At 43.4% G+C, this 17,305-nt stretch overlaps 1 protein-coding gene across 2 annotated transcripts in view; it reads left to right on the plus strand.

Annotated features, from left to right (window-relative positions):
• Positions 1-17,305, plus strand: part of scube1 (signal peptide, CUB domain and EGF like domain containing 1) — a 110,789-nt gene that overhangs the window by 79,339 nt on the left and 14,145 nt on the right. For both annotated transcript variants that reach the window (XM_022749210.1, XM_022749211.1), the window contains one exon: positions 15,432-15,554. In XM_022749210.1, the coding sequence (XP_022604931.1) occupies positions 15,432-15,554 (123 nt within the window). The remainder of the gene's footprint in view (positions 1-15,431; positions 15,555-17,305) is intronic.

The raw sequence follows: 17,305 nt of genomic DNA on the forward strand, positions 1-17,305 counted from the left end.
TGTGTGTGTGTGTGTGTGTGTGTGTGTGTGTGTTTGTGAAATGAGTGTCAGGCAGTTTGAGAATGTGGCATGTAGGTGTGTGAAATCCTGGAGCCGGAGCTGTCTCAGGCCTGGCAGGCAGACGACGCGTCGGCAAACTTTGAGATGTTTGAACAGTGAGGCCCTTACTGGCCTCTCTCTCTCTGTCTCTCTCCCTTCCCCTCACACACAGTGACATACACACAGACAGCACCATCCAGCTGCAGCTGCAGTAAATACACCACTCGACCCGTTTATGTCCACATCTAGAAGATAAAAGTCTCTAATATGAAGCAATAAACCCCAGCATGAAACATAATTATCAGGAATTCCATGTTAGACAGCTCTAGCTGCATCTTAGCAGCTTAACATTAGATTAACATATTAATGTTTGTAAATCATAAACATCATTAAATTGTAATTCATTCTTGTCTAGAAGGGCTTGAAACGTTCTATTCAGTTACACTGGAAACAGAGCAACAACTCCTCTTAGTTAAATAGTTTGTAATTAGGAATAATCTTTTGCCTTCATGAATCAGTTTTATGACGGGAATGTGCTCTGGTGGTTTAGGCACAAAAACGACATGAAAGATTATTGTTGACTTGGTTACAATAATAACCACATGGTTAGGTTAGGGAAGGATTGTGGTCACAGTTAAAAGAGATCTGTAGGAAACTGGAGATGAACAGTGGTCACCTGTGTGAGTCCTCCCTCTTTGTCCCACTGATGCAGTCTACAAAGGTGTGGCCCTTTGTAGACTGAAGGCTGAATCAAATTGAGACAGTCTGGTCAACTGAGGATTTTCTCTGTGCATCACCAGCTGTTGCCTGCTCTTATGGGGCTTTCAGACAGAATGAAGCCCAGTGCTCTGAAGCCCATTATTTCCAATTGCTTTCCAAAGGTGGTTTGCAGGTGTGCCAAGCAAAGCACAGGTGCAGTTCAGTGCACTGTTTTACGAGCTTGCGCGAGTGCAGCAGTCAGAGTTCGTTCTAGTTGAACTTTGATCGCCAATACAAACGAGGTATCCAGCCAGGCATGGAAAGTAAACAGAAAATAGACCTGAAACCGGTCACTGTGGAAATGGATCTCCTTCCCCTGGCTGCTCTCTGTACCTGAGAGCACCCACAGCTACTTCCTTGCTGCACCCATTCTTCTTGTTATTAGCGGGGCTAGTGCTAAAGCTTGTTTCTTAGCACGGGAAGGAACATCTTTGTTGCTGGCAGAGACAGACCTTAAACACAGCAGGAGCTTCCCGCTAGAACTATGTTTGCTCTGTCCTTCACAAATCCCCCAAACAGTGTGCTGACCCGAGCGGTGAGTGCAATGCAAATCACATCCTATCTGAAAGCCCCATTACTGTTGCGCGGCAAAGTCTGGCTCCTGTTGCCAAGCAACCTTGACAACACATAACCTTCCCTTAAAGAAACTTTAGGTTTTAAGGCCCTTCTACTGCTGTACTGTTAGCTGTTGAACTGAATTCAATGAATGAATCTTGGGATAGGTTGGGCCATGAAGGAGCCACCTGTTGGATCTTTGTTGTCCAGGAAAGAAAGGTGTATTTGAAGGAGCCTTTGAAATGGGAGAGTCTAGTTGCTCCACTGTGACACAGTTGGTCTTCAGATGCAGCCTCTGAAAGATGCGACCCCTGAACTGAGACACAGCCTATGGCAATGCCACCTGACTTCCTTCTTCAGTTTCGTCATACTGCCTGTGGCCCTCCAGGCTTCATCACTTGAACTTAGACAGATGTTGTTTTGGGGATTTGATGTTGATTCTTCTTGAAAGTGAATTACTGGATTTGGTTCATGTTAAAAATGAAAATCAGTAGAAACACATATCACTGTCCAAACCATTTGGCTCGCCTGACAGGCATGTTGCATGCTGGGAGAACATCTTGTCTGCTGCCCTGATGTCAAGTTCAAGTTTAGCAGCTTGTGCGAACACTTCCACTCTGTCTGCCCAGGTGATTTGTGGTCCTGACAGAACCCAGCATTTACAGCGGTGGAAAAATGAAAAGTTCCCCTCTGTTTTTGGGCCTGAGTTGAGTGGGGAAGATGGATAGGCATGCAGTCCAGCTGTGCCCCGCCCACATAATTTGACTGTGGATCAGCCCCTGGGCTTCATAAATCCCAGAGCGGAGATCAGTGCTGAGGGGAGCTGAGAGACACAGAGCAGGCATGCTCATCGATCAGTATCACCTGGGCACCGAGCAGGGATGCGCACACTCACACACACTGATGCAAACCCAGAGGTTCTCTACACATGCAGCACATCCTGACACCCTAAAACATTACTGCTGCTGTTTGTAAGTCAGGCCCAGATCATGATGTGAAGGACTTATAGACTCTGTGGGTGTGCTGCTTGACTCTTTTTTTTAAATTCATTTAAATGACCAGAGTGAGCCAGTGATCAAAAATCTGGACAGTGTGATGGGTCTTGGGTGAAACTGAGGTGTAGGAACAAGTGGCTACATCAGCTTCAAGGCTGAAAGAGGAGGAACATTTGGCTTTTGCCTGTAGACTGGATTATCCAGAACAACAGGAACACTTAAAGGAACAGTGTTCAGTTTATAAAGTAGCCTATTATAGGCTGGACTGCAAGAGCAGGGCCAGCCCTATAATCGTGAATCTCACTGACTGACTAACTGACTGACTGACTGATGATATTTCCACCACTGGTCAGCAGAGTGCCAGGCCGCAGTCTACCGATCCACTCTGGTTTCTGCTGCTCAGGACGTGCAGGGAAGAGGAGGAGCACTTCCAATACACTGATCCTCGCCTCTATTACAGCAAATCAACTACTTTCATTAAATGTATCATTATCATTAAAGGAGGAAGAGGAATAACTAAACATAAGACACACCGAGCAGAGAGAGCAGGAGAGAGGGAGGGAGAGAGAGAGATCATTGGTAACGAGGCGTCGTACGAACTGTTATGACCAACTCTACATATCAAACAGAGGGAGTTAGACATAAAGACCTGCCTCTAATAAAAGTCTGTTACATTCTGGAGTTGAAGAAAATAAAGACTAAACTATTGTGGATCCCAGATGGAGGCTGTGCTCGAGAGACTAAATAAGAAAGATAGTCTGTCTCTGGCCCTGTTGGTTCACCTGGTGGAACATGTGACATTTGGGTTTACTCCTTACCTGGTATGCAGTTCGGGTCCGGCCTGTGTCCCTTTGCTGCGTTTCATCATCTCTTTTTCTCGCTCTCTCTCTCTCTCTCTCTCTCTCTCTCTTTCTCTCTCTCTCTCTCTTGCAGTAAATACAGCTGAAATCACAGCTCAGTCTGTGTCTTTCATTCATGTGTTTGGTGATTTTGTCAGTTATAAAATCAGGATTTGACCATAGGAGGTCAGACATATACTAGGTTTAGACCTAGTCTTGTTTTAACATTGTAGCGTGATGGCAGCAGATACCATGAGAGATTAGCAGTTTGGCTGAACTGACCCTTTAATACATATTTCTTGGAGCCAGCATCTGGCGGCAACTGGAGCGACTGTTTTTCACATGGGCAGGTTTCGCAGGTGGAGATGGAGAATGAAATGTAACAAAAGACTTGAAGGGATGCTGCACTAACATGGTCATACCTAGAGCTTTCCCATCGCGTACACTGTGTGTCTGGAGAAAGCTGCCAGTTTATCCAGACTCTGAGCCATCTTGCTGTGAGGCAGTTTCATTTATCTGGTTCTATATATGACACTGATCACTTGCATCAGCTTCCTCTGGTTCTCTTAGAGCCTGAAACATTCATCTTCTCTCCCTGTTGGACTGAGTTTGTTCTTCAGTCCTTTCTTTATTGACGAGGCATGAGCAGCATTCAGTTCATTCCAATATGCTTCCTGTAACCTTGGCAACAGCACACACAGGTTGTGGCGGGTCTGTGAGAGATAGCTAATCAGTATCTCCTGCTGAAGCCCATACGTGTGTGTGTGTGTGTGTGTGTGTGTGTTTGTGTGTGTGTGTGTGTGTGTGTGTGTGCGTGTGTGTGTGTGTGTGTGTGTGTGTGTGTGTGTGTGTGTGTGTGTGTGTGTGTGTCGACTCTGGTGGCACATGTAATCACAGTCATGGTGGCTGTGTATTGTAGTGAACAGACAGAGTATAATTGCTGCCATTCAGCTGTTTACTCAACATAGCAGTTAGCGGCAAGATAAGTGTCACGCTGTGAGGTGGTCTCATCTAATGTGCTGCTAAATGACTTGATAGAGACAGACAGCTCCCTCTCTCCCTGTCTGTGTACCTGGCTCTAAAGCCAAGGGGATGTGCCCTGTCCTGCTTGTCTATCATAATCATTTCAATGTAAACTATGTAGGGCATGTTTAAAACCCACCAGTCTGATAAACGCCCTTTCATCTGTGCTGACAGACGAGGCGGTGCAGCCTCTCATGATGACAGACATGGCAACCTGAGGAGGTGTTTCATCACAGCGTTCTCCTACCGACAGCTGGGGTGGGGGGGGTGGGGGGACAAGAATAAGAAGGATCAACTATAGAACAGTCCTGAGGGGAAGGAACCTGTTGAACAACTATGTAAAAAACCACAGGTTAGCAACATTTATGTAAAGAACTTTGGGAACACAGCAGAAATTTCTCAGTTGAAAAAATGGACCCAAACAACTCTGACCAAATGGAGTCTAGATAGTCAGGTGATCCACCACCCAGAGGACATGACCAGTGAAGCAGAGAGGAAGAAATACAGAGGCTGCTCAGAGGCCTCCCTTTGTGAGCAATATGATGACAATACTGAACCAGAACTCAACACCAGTCTCTACAGCAGAGGTACACTGATGGTTCAAGGTCTCAGACTAAACTGGAAGAGTTTGAAAGAGACCAGCAGAAAAAGGCAATGGGTCTGATGGAGCTGTAGGTGCTGTTGCTAAAGGCACAAACACCGGTCCTTCAGCTCCCATCACTACCGCTCCAACCTCCCATGTCCACATAGCCTCCAGCAGCCCTCCACCAGCCTGCTTCAACTGTCCTCACACTCAGGACATCAGTGTTAGAGCAGCACATCCAAGAGGATCTCTCCCTCCTGGAAGTGGAGATAACAGAATTCAATGGGAGTCAAAGGGAGTCTGACACAAGACTCACTTCTTCAGTCTGGAGGAGAAGCTGCTCAGGATGGAGCCAAGAGAGCAGCACCACAGGTGAGACGATCCAGCCCTCCACAGGCACACATGATCTTCATGTAGAGGATGCCAAGAGGCCTCAGAATTACCTCTCTGCTATTTCCAGATTGCGTGGTTCTGCTGGCTTCATCAGACCTAGACCTTCAACATGCACCTTCAAGTCTGACGCTCATCTGTGGTCATGAGCTTTGGTTAGAAACTGAAAGAATGAGATCACAGATACAAGTGGATGCTCTATGCTGATGACCCCAAGGACTACAGCAGCACCTCGACCTCTAGTCAACTTTAACACATCTCAAATCATGATCTTCCAAAAGAAGCCCAGATTCAAGAGAAATACCAACCAGTGCAGGATTACGTCATCACCCTCTGATTGTTAACAAAAAAATGACTTGTCCCCAAGACACATGAGATTTCAGACACTACAATAAAGAGTCCCCCCTGTGAGATGGTCCTGAGACCTACTAATCAAATAACACTCAAGTACTGTTCAACCTCAGACCAGGGCTGCGTTCCAAACATTAATCAGAGTAAACCAAATGATTAAATCTGGAGCACTGGATGATCAAACCAACATTCAAAACAAACTTAATTAGTATCTGGCCCTAAAGCGTGAATATAAACCTGCAAAGTGTCTCTGTACTGACACAAAGCAGAGCCCGATCCAGACCAAACACAGACTCAGTGACCACAGTCCATCCACAGAGGACAGACGACACAGTTTCTGTGGAGTGTGTGTGGTTGGCGTACTGTGCTGTGTAGTACACAGTGTGTATTTTCACCTGAGACACGTTCCCACTAGCCTGCATTCCTCTTCTACCTGAAAAGACCTGACACACACACACATACACACACACACACACACACACACACACACACACACACACACACACACACACAGTCAGGTCAGCTGTATTATATATGTCTGAAAATGTCTTTACTCATCACTTGTATCTTTAAATTAAGTGTTTGTAAAATGTATTATTTTTGTGAGATGAGGACGATGCCAGGACCATTTAAAAAATATCAGTTGTAGTATATTAGATAATGTTGTAGTTGTTATGACTGGTTTAGGTGTTATAATACAGTTGTGTGTTGATATGGTTTCCCTGTTGTCCCTGTTACCTCAGTGAGGAGTCGTGGTTCTACGTCCCCCACAGCATCCACACTCGTCAGCCGCATTAATCCACGCATATCGCTGTGGTCTCCATCACCTCACATGACTGCAGCACTTGGCAGTCCCCGGCCCACATCACTGGCTGTTTTATTGTTGTGTAAAACTAAGAATTTCCCTTGGCCCGCATGCTCCAGTGGAGTGTTTGTTATTAAACAGGATCAAGCGCAGGGGTCGTTTAATACCTGAATAAATACACGCTGCCTCCCGGCCTGATGTCTGTCCTCTCTGCCGGCAACACCCTACGAAGAAAACCAACACTCCCAAGAAAGCTAGATCCCCTATACTCTGTAATTATTTGTAGAGGTTTGGGTTTCTGCAGATGCATTCCATTTAATTGCTTTTTACTGCAAATATTTGGTAAAACTACACAGCTCCTCTCCAAAGTGAGCAGCTCGTACTCTGGAGTTATGAGCTCCACAAGCAAGTCCAAATGTGGTTTAAGAGACCAGAGTTTTAATCCTGGTCTCTTTGTTTCAACCCGTTTTTCCACCTCAGAAAGACAAGCCTCTTACATAACCCTGACCCTTGACCTGTGTATGCGGAGTCAGAGAAGTTAGGGTTCATTTACTCTGCCTTAAGTGGTGGTGGACAGTTTAGTGCAGCGCTGATCAATCAGGTCATCTTAATCAGGCAGCTGAGCCCCACAGCAGCATCGGGTCTCTGCTGGAGTCAAGTTTCTCATTCCAGACACTGAACTCCTCAAACACAGGCCTGAGGTTCACAGAGGAACAGGCGAGGGAGTGGAGGGCTTGTTTCTTTTGGCCCAGGTGGATGTTAGCGAGCCTTCTCATTTGGCCCACAGCCTCCTCCGCGGCCAGCACAGTGAAGAGTTCACATCCAAAATATCTACCCTGGAAGAAAAATGAATTCCCTGAAGGTCACCCTTCAGCTGCCTGTAGATATAGTTCAAACTGAATTGTGTAGGAGGCATGTTATTTGGGTTATTGAGAAACTGTGTTAAAAAGTGCCAGATGTTTTTGTTAAAGAGTGCAGACAGGCTCATGGGAGACTTTAATCGATTTACTCAGTGTCACATCAAACAGACTTTTCAGGGCTGTGAATGTGATGCTCTGAAGGATGTTCTGCTCTACAACATGTGAACCACAGCTAACTGAAGTAGTCTACTGCTGCTGAATACTGTCAGAGCCACTGATGGTGTTTGATCCACTGCATCAGTTTCGAATGACTGGATTAGGATCATGATGCAACCATTTTATTTTGTGTATTTAGTGTGACAGATTAATTTCACACCAGAGTTGAGATGCCAGCAAAGACTAAAATGTCACATGCAAATTCAAAACAGTTTTTACACTTGACTGAGGTAGAAAAGTTTTCGCACTGATTAAAACAAGGACAACAGAAGCAAACTGAAGCATGTAACTTTAACGTGAGCTGTTTCCCACCTGCTGTTTCATTGTGATGCCTCCATGCTGGCGACAGCCAGACTGTGTAGTCAGAGGCATATTGTTTCAGGTTGTACGTATGAACTTACTTACATCCCGTTTCTTGTGGATGCCATTTCTCAGTAACGCTTAGACGTAACCTCTTCAAATTTGGGACAAATGTCTGCTTGGACTCAAGAATGAACTGATTTGACTTTGGCGGTCAAAGGTCAAGGTCACAGTGACCTCACAAAACACTTAGCCATTACTTCACTCAACAATTATGACAAAATTTCACACAAATGGTTCATATTTACTATGACTCCTGATAAACAGGGATGTAACCTGAAACTTGTCTGAGTGGAGGAGGGATACAACCTTGAGGAGGTCATTCTCATTTGGGCTTTGAGCTTTTTAATTACCTCATCATCTCTTCTTCTTTTGCTGTGGTTTTATATAACTGTTTATCTTGACAAATCAACTACTAATATTCACATTACAGTAACGAGTGGAAAAAGTCTAATCAATTACCATTTTGTTTTGCAGATTTTCTTAGAAATTTGCACCAAATTTGGATGAAAACTTGACTTGTATCAGGAACTCTCTTTGCTTTTACATACATTGACACTGTTGTCTGGCAAAACACAATTCTTCATTTTCTGGTGTTTCTTTTTCTTTTTTTTTTTGACATTTGGCGAATATCTTTTTGGTTCACTATCGCCACATACTGGTGTGCGTGTCACATTTGTGTTCATTAGTTGAAAACATACGTTGAGTGCATCATTCACCAAACGATGAGCGAGGTTATACACAACATACACAACCCTGCTGTTTACACCATATTTTACCCTGCTGTTTATACCATATTGAACACCATATTGTAACACTTTCACGCTCACAGCATGATGAAGCCTTCAGGTGCCCTCTGATGGGCCGCAAAGGTATTGCAAGAAGGCTGACAACCATTTGCAAAAACAGTTCAATTTTATTGAAGAGATGTAAATATGAAATATAAAATAAAAGAAATAAAATCCATTGAAAAGAAATTTAAATAGCCTTTGTATAGTTATGGGGTCAGATGTGGGCCGCCAACATTTCTTACAAGTGGGACATGAGTTTGGTAACCACTGTACTACAGTATGCTGTTGAAAACCTTTGGTCAGTCATTACATTTACATGAACATGAGCAGTTTGTTTAATTTCGAGTGTCGCTGACTGAGTGACTCCCTGACTGACTGAATGACTGACTGATGATATTTCCACCACTGGTCAGCGGAGTGCCGGGCCGCAATCGAGCCGCAATTTACCGAGCCGCAATCTACCGAGCTGCTCTGGTTTACAAGTCATTGTAACGAGGCTTCATACTAACGACTATGACCAACTCTACATATCAAACAGAGGGAGTTAGACATAAAGACCTGCCTCTAATAAAAGTCTGTTACATTCTGGAGTTGAAGAAAATAAAACTATTGTGGATCCAGACAGAGGCAGTGCTCTGAAATAAGAAAGTCTGTCTCTGGCCACAGTGGTTCACCTTGTGGACATTTGGATTTAGTCCTTGTTGCGGTGGCCTGGAGTCCGGCCTGTGTCCCTTTGCTGCTTGTCATTCTCTGTCTCTGTCTCTGTCTCTCTCTGTCTCTGTCTCTGTCTCTCTCTCTCTCTCTCTCTCTCTCTTTCTCTCACTACAGCTGTAATGAAGGCAGAAGCCTGAAAAATTACTTAAAAATAGAAAACTAGTCCGTCTCTTCTAACTTTCTTTCTGAGTGATCATGTTACAGCTGAAATCACACCTCAGTCTTTGTTTTATTTATGTGTTTGGTGATTTTGTCAGATGACATCACAGTTATAAAATCAGGATTTGACCATAGGTCCAGACAGACTAGATTTAGACCTAATCTTTTTTTCTTTATATTTAGCGGCTGTAATCTCTCAGTATTTTTTACTGATATTTCTCACCTGCTGTACTTCCTCCAACATGAATTATATCAGACGTTATTGAAAGCTACAGCAGTTAGCGAGTTCCTATAATAATGCTTTGGGTGAGAAAATAATTTGCAGCATGGATACAGAGTTGACAGAGGTTAAGAAAACTGTGACTTTGTCTGAGGCAGCCATCCACTCTCCTGACTCCTGCCTTTATCTTTCCTCGCTCTCTATTCTCCAAACTTTATCATTTCAAGATGTGCAGAGGCTTAATGTATTTATTTAAGCTCAAAGCATATTTAAGCTCCATTAAAGGTAATTATATACCCCATTATAAGGCTCAGCCATCCCTAGAGTGGCCATTAAGTGTGGGTAGATGTGGTGGTTCTGCCAGTGTTTGTGGCTGCTAGAATAATTACAACGCTGTGTCTGCGTTGGAGAGACCCGGGGTGGTATCCACTGTTTTGACATAGGCATCAGAGCAGAGATGGTGTGGGCAGAGAGGGAATGTAGAGGAAGGGCATGTGTGTGTGTGTGTGTGTGTGTGTGTGTGTGTGTAGATGTTGCACTTGCACAGAATCCAGGTTTCTGAAGCTTCTCTCCTGGTGGTTTGTGACATATTTTTATTAACTAATTCATTCTAAGCTAACATTCTAAGGTTGGCAAATGTGCAGGGTGTTTAACCTGTAAGGAGAAAGGCAGCCTTCACCCCATGCCCTCTCACTGATACTGATCAGCTCTAGAAGCTAAGAGAAGAACAGGGATGTGGCCGTGATGTATTAGCAAGTCTGGCGCTGCAGGTTAGACATGAGACAACAGAGCACGCAGGAGAGACACTGAGAAAAAGAGTAAGACAGGAAACAGTGGCAGTGGAGAGCAGAGAGAAGCTGAAAGGAGCTAATTAATCTAAAAGCTGCTATGCTATTATTTTGGGATGTGAGACAGACGATTAAGTGTACTTGAATGTCCTTACCTGTCCTGCTCTCCTTAAAAAACCCTGAGCCCCATTGTGTTCCCGCCAGCCGGGTGGAAGGACAGTCTCTCTAACAGGCAGCTGACAGGGCACAGCAGGACACACAGTTTACTACATTTTTACCTCAGCATGCAGCCAGCACCTCGTGGATTCCTGTCTCGGCTCCATATTTAGATGAAGAGTTCATTCAGCAGAAGCTCCCTGAGGATACGGAGTGAGAGGATCAAGCCAGCGAGGCCTGAGTCTACCCTGGTGGAAAAACACAGTGGCTGTTTCAATAAGGGCTCCTATCATGCTCCACTGAAGGCCATTTGAAAGTGTGTGTTGACTGGACATCTCTCTGCTCCTGCCATCTCCACTTGTCCTCTTGACCCTGTTAAGAGCTGTGTCTGCACTGATCAGGCTACATACCTATAGCAGTATAACAGTTCATGTTCACTCAGTGTGGACTACACCTACCAACCGTGTATGGGTGTGAACCGTTGACTCGGGGCTACACCTTGTTACAGGCAGTCGAATGAAGCAGAGGAGCGCTTCTAATACACTGAGCCTCGCCTCCATTGCAGTTAAAAAACTAATTTCATTACATGTAGCATTATTACTAAAGGAGGCAGAGGAAGAACTAAACATAAGACACACTGAGCAGAGAGAGCAGGAGAGAGGGAGGGAGAGAGAGAAGTCATTGCTAACTGCTAAAGGAATTAGCAGATCTGAATAGCATGTAAACAGAAACACCAGCAACAGGAAATGAGACGATACTCTTATTGCAGCACAACAATAAAAAGGGTTTTAATTAGAAACGCTTACAAGAAGTGTTGAGTAATGCAGTAACATTAACATGATAGACAGGAGCCACTGAAAAATACAAAAATAACTATGACCAACTGTACATATCAAACTGAGGGAGTTAGATGTAAAGACCTTCCTCTAATAAAAGTCTGTTACCCTCTGCAGATGAGGTAAATAAAGGCTTCTGTATCCCCTGTAAACGCCCCCTGATGATGAAATAGAAACTCTTCACACAAAATAATTTTGAAAGCGCTTTGGCCAATACGAAAAGTCCTACACTCGGGTCGACCAGTAGTGTAACTTCATGACTCAGTCACATGGCATTTGACTGACCAATGAAACTCTAACACTCACTCAGTCACAACTCTATCACTCACTCAGTCATTTGTGGTTATAGGACTGGTCCAGCTGTTGAGGTCTGGAGCTTTTGAACTACTCCCCCTCTGTGTGGCAGCCGTCCTCAGTGCCATCATACTATCACAGTTTAGGTGAACATTCTGCTTTTTCCTACTCTTTATTAGATTTATAAAAAGATCACAGTTTAGATTAAAATACGTTAGGAGCGACCACTGTTGTCATGGTTACAATAATAACCATGTGTTTAAGATTATGGAACAGTTGTGGTCATGTTTTAAGAAAAAGAATGTTGACATGTAAACACTCTATAATGTCAGCTGACTTTTTCATTTGCTCTCGTCATATTTACCACGGCCCCTGAATGTACAAAGATATTGTTTGGGGGCTTTTGCTGATCATAAAAATGATTTATTTCACTAATTAGTGATGGATATGAAAAGCACATAAATGATGTTGTGCTGATGTCAGAGCGTCACACAAATGACGCTCAGTTGATGTTGCATTAAAAACTTATGTCAGTTGTTTTCAACCAGCTCATGGAGCTAACATTAGCTTAAATAGCTAGCTAGCTACAGCTGAGGATATCAAGGCAATGACAATTGTCATCTCAGGGTTGTCAAATAAATTCGAGAAGCTTGTTTTTCTTTCCATCTTAAATTAAATACTTGTTATTTCAAAAACCAGCATGAATTTTGATGATAAATGATGATTTCAAATATTATCTGACCATCAAGATGGAGAAACAGACGTCATCATTAGCAAGTTCAAAGTTAAAGAGTTTCATAGTGAAATGTGTTTAATTATAAAGAAACAAAAACCTAGAAACATGAAAATTCTTCTTTGTCTCATTCACTTTTAGCACCAACTACTTTCTCCCTCTTCCTTTCTATCTTGCATCCTCCACCTCCATCCTCTCTTTTCCTTCTTCTCCCTCTCTCCCCCTCTCTCCTCCTCCTCTATTTCTCAACTTATCCCCTGACTCAAAGGCTTAGGTGGTAATCCCTCACAGTTTTCATCACTTAGAGCACCAATCAAAAAGGGCTTAGCCTGTGTAATCTGCCAGACTATTGTCCCCTCTCCCTCCTCCTTCACTCCTCTTTTCCTTCTCCTCCTACCTGCTCCTCTTTCACCCTCTCTGTCCTCTCAATCTTTCCAGCCTGGTCTCTCCTGCTTCTTGTAACAATTACAAGGTTTTCAGGGCCCAAACACAGTAATACAACTAAGGCCAGTAGGTGCAATGAGAAAACTTTAATAACAACTAAAATGTCCAAGATTTACAGGTCAGTTGAAGGACTGGGAGAGAAACCAAGGGAAATGAACAGGAGCAAAGCAGGCATGAATGCAGGAACCAAATCAAGGAAGCGGGAAACACAAGATAAGGTAGCACAGGAGAACTTGAACAGACCAACTGACACACACAACAGAAGCTGTCTTGTTTCACAGCGGCACGACTAGACTGTCCCATTTCAACGGCTCCTTCAAATGTGGCTGAAAATATGTTCTTCTTTCACTGGACAATGAAGGATCCAACAGGTGGGAAAACTAACCCTATCCCAAGATTCATTGCCTGAGAGCCTGAGGGGCTGCATCCATTGAAGGATGTGATCTATGTGGCCCCTCAATTGGGACACAGCTAGAGACTTAAATACAAAAAAGAGGCAAGGGTAACTGGGAACAGGTAAAACACATCAAGGCGGGGCAGACAGGAAGTAACATATCTGACAGACACACAAGCTAATATCAAAATAAAACAGGAAATAATAAACACAAAGTCAATAATGACACTTTACAAGAGGAAATAGAAAAGCTTTGATAATATAAATAGGTGAATAAAACAAAAAGATTATCAGAACAAACCAAAGGAAAGTGTAGAAGACATGGTTTTATGGTCTGGGTTCATGTGAGGGCACAGCAGTCTGGATGAGGCTGGGGAAGGAGGTTGGAGCATTGGTTTGTTGGTTGGTTTGTGAAACCAGAGCTGCCAGCAGCTTAGCAGCTGGCACCAAACACGCTGCCTCGGGGCCGACTGCATTTGCCTTATTATTTTAGAATCAGTGCCTCTGGATGGCTGGACCACACCTGGGCTGGAGCTCAGGTATCCAGCTTTTATTCCACTGAGATTCAGCTGACACTTTCTCCCAGGATCTGTTTACTACCAGAATCTGAACACCTTCTCATACAGCATTTTATACTAATCGAAGAAAAACAAGTTGTGCTTCACGATGCATGTTTAGAGGGTGTCCAACATGTTGTAATAGTACTTCAACTGAGGTAAAAGACAGACAGAAAGGAGGATGACAGACAAGACTGTTGCCACCTCCCTGTTCTTGGCAGGATCATGAAATTACTTTTCACAAATGTGATTTTAATGATGCTTCCTTGAAAGTCAGACATTCCATTTACTTTACTTTTATTATTTTACATTTTATTGTAAGACATAAAGTCCATCGTCTGGTCTTTTTCTTTGTTTAAACTTACTAAACTTAGCAACTTTATGACTTGTCAAAGGGTCATCATTAAAAACAAAAAAAAACAAAAACAAAAAAAAAAACTACAAATGAGAAATTTTGATAAAAGCACCGTTGTCTCTTATAAATAACGTTTTGCTGAATATATTTAGGAACAGAACTGGTGATGATAAATGTTGGACTTTTCCAGTGAAGTTGTGGATTCAAAGACGTAAGGACATCAGATATAATCATGTCTTTTACTGCCCATCACCCACCCTTCAGATACTCAGTGAAGCGGCATAAATAGACTCATTTCTCAATGATAGTCTCTCCTTACTCTCTCTCTCCCAGCAGCTAGACTCCATCAGTTCCAGGTAACTAATGCATCATGGGAAGAGACAGTGGGAACCCTATGAATGAGCCCCAAGCTAAACTTTCAAACACTGATCCAGGCTGCCTGCTGGTGCCCTGTTTGACCGGCATCACACTAAATGTACAATGCCAGCATGATGACAGCATAATGACATCATGATGACACCACCATGACACCAAAACAACACTGTGATGACACCATGACAATATCACGATACCATGACAACATCATGACAACACCATGACGACATCATAACAACACCATGACGACACCATGATGACAACACTGGAACTTGTTTGGAAAAGTCAGTAAAAAAGATAAGAGGAGAGAAAGACATTGTCAGTGTAGTCTGCATATTACATGAGCTCACCTGTTGTGTCTGCAGGGACAGTGTGTGTCTATATGTGTGACAGAACCTGGCAGAACTTTCTCTGCAGCTCCATGACGATAGTCTGTCAGTGCTGCAGGCTGAAGCTCACAAATAAAGAGCAAGAGGAAAACATCCTTCCATCAAACAGACTCAGTCCTTAGTACAGACCTTCTCATAAAGGGCTTTGAATAGATGAAGCTTGAACCAGAGAACGATTTTCTCCTCTGTTGCCTTGTGAGCTGCACTACCAGTTCTTCTCTTTTCATAGCATGAGTTCACTTAGCAGGTACTAAATATGCAGGGATGTTTCTGGAGAAGCCTATAGATATAACTCCCACTGTTACAAAGTGCATCAAGTCAACCTGCAATTGTTGTATAGGTCCATTAATGGTCAGACAGTTCTCCTCTGAACATGGACTGTGTGTCTCTACCACAGCGACATGCTAATCACAGTTTGATAGTTTGATGGTCTTCTCTTTTCTCCACCTAGACATCGACGAGTGCCAGGAGAACAATGGAGGCTGTGATCACTTCTGCAGGAACACAGTGGGCTCTTTCGAATGCAGCTGTCAGAAAGGCCACAAACTGCTCACTGACGAACGGACGTGCCAAGGTCAGTGACGGACAGCATCAGGTCTGAACACACAGTTTAGAATTTAACAAGTGAAGCACCAAAACACAGAGACTTGTTTTATTGTCCTTGTGGGGAACAATCATTGACATAATGCAGTGTTTCTCAAACTTCTTCAGACCATGAACCACTTCTTTACTAAAATAAAACTCAGACCACATCACATCATCATTTATTAATGAGTTACCAGTTATAAATGATAAGAGCTCATTAATAAATGGTGATGTGCTTTACCCTTTTAACAGTTATAAATATAACTGTGTAAAATGTGATGAAGCAGCAGGTACAAACGCTGATGATGGAGAAAACAAAGGAAGCTCAGTAACTAATGAGATATGAGGCTTAATAGTACATGTGGGCTCACTATTTGGCAAGCAACAGGTCACTGTTGCCCTTTTTGATCTAATTGTGTTATAACAGCTTATAAATGTTGTTAAGAAGCTAATTGATAAACTAGTTAAATCCATGATAATCATGTAGTGAAAATCTGATATCGTTACAGCCCTTATGTAAATGCATAAAAGCTTCAGTGCAGAAATGAGGAAAGGTTTAGTGTGGCCAGTCATCTCTCCCTGCGGACATGATCTGCAGCTGGTTGCAACAGTGTATCTGACTGCCTCTTCTGGGTGTGCAGTGCACATGTAGAAGCCTCGCTGTAATCAGTGGTTATGTTGGTATAACCACAGGTAGATTCCTGGTTGCAAGTTGCAGCAGGCAAGACAGAAGAGCAGACAAACACAAAATGATTTTTATTAACAACAAAACCCTGAGGTGCTTCTTTCCCTGGCCCAAAGCCACCGAGCAGTGTGTGTGTGTGTATGTGTGTGTGTGTGTGTGTGTGTGTGTGTGTGTGTGTGTGTGTGTGTGTGTGTGTGTGTGTGTGTGTTGGATTAACTGTGTATCATCGGTAGTGTTTTTGAGGTCTTTAATAACGTGGTGTTGAGTGTTGTCAGCCACATCACAGCAGCAGTGCCAATGTGTGGTTCCTGCCAACAGCTGCCAGGTTTGTCCTGTCCTCTGACATCAGGCCTGTTCAGCTTCAACACGACCTTAAAATGAAATATAATGTTTAATCTGTCGGCTCTGTCTGCACCCGTGAGCTTCTCCAGAGAAAACAGCTCAGGGTGATACACTACATGCCAGTGGTAGAGCTTTTGCCAACACAGGCTAACAAACCAAAGCAGAGAGACTAATCCTTTGCCATAGTTGCATGAGAAATTTCCACAAATGATTCCCTGTGTTCTGAATGTTTAGAGAAGCAGAGAGATAGAAAGATTCATGTCAGCAGTCACTGTCGAAACACGTCATCCTGATCAAGGGTGTGTCTCATAGAAAGAAAGACAGCAGCCAAACAGAAACCACAGTTTATTTTCTATACCTTCCTTTTACATTAAACAGTTGTAGGCAGCTCCAGTTTATGTAAACTCTGCTTGTGGGCTAGTTCCAAACAGGAGAGCTATTCCTAAGTCCTCACGTGGACAGTTGCCTGGAGTATTTACCTAGCCAACGTCCAGGCCTTAACAACTTCCTCCACATAACAAACTCCTTGTTTGTTATTTGTAGGCCTGTAAAGCCCTGCGGAGCAGCCTGAAATAAACCAGGTGAGCTTGAAGCGCTGGCCTCCATCTCTGATAGGTTAATATTTGGTACTGGACAAGTACACAGAAAGACATGCGTAGGCAGACGTGCACACTCATACACACTCAGACACTGACATAATGGTGAATGTGAGC

This window comes from Seriola dumerili, unplaced genomic scaffold (assembly GCF_002260705.1).
Source record: "Seriola dumerili isolate Sdu_G_001 unplaced genomic scaffold, Sdu_1.0 BDQW01000138.1, whole genome shotgun sequence".
Lineage (NCBI taxonomy): Eukaryota > Metazoa > Chordata > Actinopteri > Carangiformes > Carangidae > Seriola > Seriola dumerili.